The sequence below is a fragment of the Berghia stephanieae genome, chromosome 13 (assembly GCF_034508935.2).
Source record: "Berghia stephanieae isolate SIO BIC M18660-M18661 chromosome 13, UCSD_Bste_1.3, whole genome shotgun sequence".
Lineage (NCBI taxonomy): Eukaryota > Metazoa > Mollusca > Gastropoda > Nudibranchia > Aeolidiidae > Berghia > Berghia stephanieae.
The window spans coordinates 27,753,565-27,758,564 of record NC_088372.1 but is presented as its reverse complement, the minus strand read 5'-3'; the positions used below and the strand labels follow the sequence as shown (position 1 = coordinate 27,758,564).

At 42.6% G+C, this 5,000-nt stretch overlaps 1 protein-coding gene across 1 annotated transcript in view; it reads left to right on the top strand.

Moving 5' to 3' along the window:
• The window catches only part of LOC144959269 (uncharacterized), a 56,509-nt gene that overhangs the window by 40,669 nt on the left and 10,840 nt on the right, over window positions 1–5,000 (top strand). Inside the window, exon 10 of the mRNA XM_078891813.1 lies at window positions 61–194. Coding sequence (XP_078747939.1) covers window positions 61–194 — 134 coding nt within the window. The remainder of the gene's footprint in view (window positions 1–60; window positions 195–5,000) is intronic.

Sequence of the window (5,000 nt, the reverse complement as noted above, 5' to 3'; positions counted from 1 at the left end):
AATAATATAACTACTTTTGTACACGATTAATTCAAACCCCTGTTCTTTTTATGAATTTAGGGGGGACAGGAGTATATTGGAATGCGTCCATACAATGTTCGCCAAATGCGACGGTAAAACGACCAACAACTTAAAAATGAAGATTGCTGATGAGATCTCAACCAGAACTATGGACTTAATAAGAGAATGCAAAGGTAATTACCCAGTCTATTTTAACCAATCAAAACACGGAATTTGTGACACATCCTCCGATCGTTCGGACAGTCATAAGTGGTTGTCTAAAAACAATTGATGCTACATGTTTAGTTGAAATACTCACAAAATCTACCTGCCAGATGAAAGGTATCAACACAAAAACCTTTATTGATTAAAGTCTGATTGTCATCATTTAATAAGAACTAATTATTATCCTGGCGTTATAAAAACCGAAAAAAAATATAGCTGAATGACATCATTCCTGTATAATATGAATGAAGTTTACGTCACTCTTCTCTTTTTTACTGTTTTAAGGCCGTCAGCTTGGTGACTAGTTTTCTTTAGATTTTCTTATTCGCGCCATAAGCATTTAAAGTTACACATAATTGGATGAATGTTTCGTCTGTAGTGTTTCATTCATCCTGTTTTGTTGATAAAGAGGAAGCCCCAAACGTCCATTTTATCTGTTCTCGTATATTAAATTGAAGCTTCCATTCAATTTCACATTGTTATTTACAGACGACCCCCGTGTGTAGGCCGGGGTCCCTCAACTGAGAGGGTACAAGAATAGCCCAACGCCAAGCCAGCGTGTCGTAAAAGGCGACTAATGGTGTGTGACTCCTTTTTTTAGTCACCTGGTCCTCCAGGTTGGGGGTTGTCGAAGTGTTAACGCCGTTACAGAAACGCAGACGGACAGATCAAATCCTTTTTTTTAATGCAATGACAGAATTTATGAAGGAAAACAGACAAAGCCGAAAGGACTCTGCTGACCCGATGACGTCTTCGCCAAACAAGCAGCTTCGAATTGCGTCGTGGAACGTTCGCACCGTGTATGAAGCAGGAAAAAGCTCTCAAGTTGAGACTGAGATATACAGGCTGCATATACTTAGAGTAAGCGAAGTCCACTGGATACATTCCGCACAGAGACACCTCTGGGGAGAAGATTTTGTATTCAGGGAGAGGGGGTGATATTCATACACAGGGAGTAGGAATAATTCTAAGCAAGTTTGCCCAGAAGTCACTGAGAGGATGGTAGCAACACGGAGAAAGGATCATCATGGAGTCTTTTACAACATGGAGTAAGAAGATCAACATGAACATTGTACAGATCTATGCACCAACATATGACGCAACAGATGAGGACAAAGATACATTTTATAGTCTGCTACAAGTCATTAATGAGTTGCCAAGGAAAGACATCAACATATTGATGGGAGATGCTAATGCTAAAGTGGGACAGGATAACGTAGGTTATGAAGGTATCATGGGACTTCATGACATGGGAGGGATCAACGACAAGGGTGCTAGATTTGCAAATGTCTGTGCATTCAACAGTTTGGTGATTGGGGATCAGTTTTTCCCCATAAGAGGATTCACAAAGCAACTTGGGTCTCACCAGATGGTGTGACAGAGAATCAGATTGATCATTTTTGTATCTCTCGAAGATTCAGACGTTCATTAGATGATTTGACAGCACGGAGAGGGGCAGATGTTGGATCAGACCACCACCTGCTATTGGCTTAAGCTCCGACTCAGAAAACATGGGACCAGATCACAGACAAGAAGAAAATTCCAGGTGAACGCACTAGATGGGGAAAAGAATTGGGAGTTCAAACTACAATTATGAAATAGATTCCAACCTCTCGCTGATCTCGAGGAGGACATAGATGTAGAGTTGCATTGGGCAAAGATCAAGGAAGTTTACATAACAACTTGCCACGAGGTATTGGGTGTAAAGAAATCAGAACTAAAGAATGGATACGTCCAATCACATGGGGCCTTATTAGAAAGAGGAGAACAAGGAAGGAACAAGTAAATACAAGAAGAACAAGGGTTTCAAGACTGGATGCACGAGATCAGTATCGAGGAAGTCAAAAGATCTGTGAAGCATTCATGAACAGACTTGCAGAGAAAGCAGAAGCAGAAGCGACAGTAGGACACATGATGATTCTTTATCAAACTACCAAGACACTTGCTGGAAAGTATGGGAAACCAGAGGTACCAGTCAAAGACAAAGATGGGAAAACTATTTTTGGAAAAGAGGCTCAACTAAGCGATGGAGGGAAAATTTCAACTGCCTTCTGAACAGACCACCACCAGACAACCCGCCGGAAATTTTGCCTGCAAGGAATGAGCTACAAATCAGCTGTGGTCTAACATCGATAACAGAGATTGTGGGTGCCATTAACAAGAGGGGAAAGCTGTTGGACCAGACGAGATTCCACCGGAGGCTCTAAAAGTTGATGCTGAAAGAAATGCTGAGGCCCTTCACCCACTATTTGAGAGAATCTCGAATGACGGATATTCCCAAAGGATTGGAAGGAAGGACATCTTATCAAGATTCCAAAGAAAGGGGACCTCAGTAATTGTAATATTGTCGAGGAATCACTCTTCTCTCTATCCCAGGAAAGGTTTTCAACCGTATTATTCTAGAGAGAATTAAGAATGCAACAGATGCTAAACTGCGGGACGAACAGGCAGGTTTTCGTAAAAACCGTTCAACCACCGACTGGACTGCATCTCTGCGAGTCATAGTGGAACAGTCTATAGAATGGAATTCTCCTCTTATTGTCAATTTTCTAGATTACGAGAAGGCTTTCGACAGTATCGACAGAGCAACATTGTGGACAATTCTGGCACATTATGAACCCTCTGAAAAGATAGTAAACCTCATTAAGCAAATGTATGAAGGATCAAGTTGCTGGGTTATAATTGAAGATCAGCTTACTGACTGCTTTGAAATTAAGTCTGGTGTCAAGCAGGGATGCTTGCTCTCACCATTCCTGTTCATCCTTGCCATTGATTGGCTAATGAAGGGAACTTCCAAAGGGCGAAGAAATAGGATACAGTTGATCCCCAAGACTCAGTTGGATGATCTGGATTTTTCAGATGATCTGGCTCTTCTGTCCCACACCCAGGACCAGATGCAAGCAAAAACCACAATTATAAACAGCCTCTCTGAATCAATTGGTCTAAGAATTCACCCTGCAAAGTCAAAGGTCTTGAGAATAGGTACGCGTCAAAGGAAGCAGATCAAAGTAAATGATCAGGAACTTGAAGATATAGACACTTTCTGCTATCTGGGGAATATAATTGACAAGGATGGAGGCACGGAAGCAAAGGTGAATGCACGGATTGGAAAGGCACAGGCTGCATTCACATCCTGGAATAGAGTTTGGAAAGGTAAAGATATCTCCCTTCGACTAAAGCTAAGACTTTTCAACTCAAACGTGAAGTCTGTCCTATTGTACGGATGTGAAACTTGGAATGCATCGCAGGCGTGTATAAGGAGGGTACATATTTTTGTAAACAAGTGTATGCGTAAGCTACTCAGAATAAAATGGATGGGTATAAATAAAAATAAAGAAGTTTGGAAAAGAACACAGCGGAATCCAGTGGGAGAGGAAATAGGAAGAAGACGATGGAGGTGGATTGGACACATCCTTAGAAAGAATGACTCCACTATAACAAAGAAAGTATTGGACTGGAACCTTCAGGGCAGAAGATCAATGGGGAAGACCACGAGGAACATGGAGAAGAATTAAAGAAGCGATATACAGAGAACTGATAAGACATGGAACGAGATTTTAGAAAAGTTAGCTCAGGATAGAGATGGATGGAAACTGTTTGTCTGTGGCCTATACCCTGACCCAGAGTAAAAAAGGCAATGATGTTGATGATGACGATGATGATGATTTACAGAAGAATCGCTTTCTGAAGTTGATTCTAGAAACAAACAGATTTGGATTTCGTGCTATCAACGTCGAGGTGAAAGTTGCAATGACGAAAGCATCATTGAAGTAACTCACGGAGGATATGGATATATTAGGGTCTGGGGATGGATGCCATTGGGATTTGAAATCGGGACTATGATGGCACCAATGGGTAGCAGCACTGGGGAATGAACCTGGGACAATGGGGGGGGGGGGGCACCAGTGAGTGAGCTCAAAACTGTGTGAGGTAGACACCAGTCGGCAGTGAACCTGGAACATTGGGGATGGACACCAATGGAGAATGATCAGATGACTATGATAATATGAGATGCAAGTGGCGAGTGAACGTGGGTTTATGACATCTGGAATCCAATGAGGAATGAACAAAAGGCTTAGAAAGAAAACACCCATTGGAGAGTGAACCCGCGACGACCTGGGTTGGACGCAAGTGGTTAGTGAACACGGGAAAATGGGAGGAGGACACCACTGGGGAATTAAAATCGGTCTAAGGGAGGTGGATACCAGTGGTAAATGAAGCTAGGACTATAGAGGTGAATACCAATGGAGATTGATCTCAAGCTATGGAAGAAAATACCCTGTGGAGTGTGAACTCGAGACTATCTGAGGTTGAAACCACCTGCGACTATGGAAAGTGGACACCTGTTGAGAAGGAACCGGGACACAGAGATGTGGATACCGAAGGAGAATAAACCTGGGACTATGGGAGGTGGGTAATAATGAGGACCAAAGCTAGGAATGTGGGAGGTGGGCACTATTGTGGGATGAAACTGGGATTATGGCAAGTGGATCCTAGTGGAGAATGGACCTGGGACTACGGAAAGTTTCAGAATAATGAAGTACCCTTCTGGGTTCACTCCCGACTGATGTCCAAATCCCATGTTCTCGGCTTCATTCTCCACTAGTATCTGTTTCTTGTAATCCCATGTTCATTTCCTATCGGTGCTCTTCTCCTATTGATTCAGGTTCAGTCTCCCACCTCCCATAGCCCAGCTTCAATTCCCAGTGATATCCATCTCTCATAGTCCCAGGTTCATTTCCCTCTGACATTCTCCTCCCATATTACCAGATGCA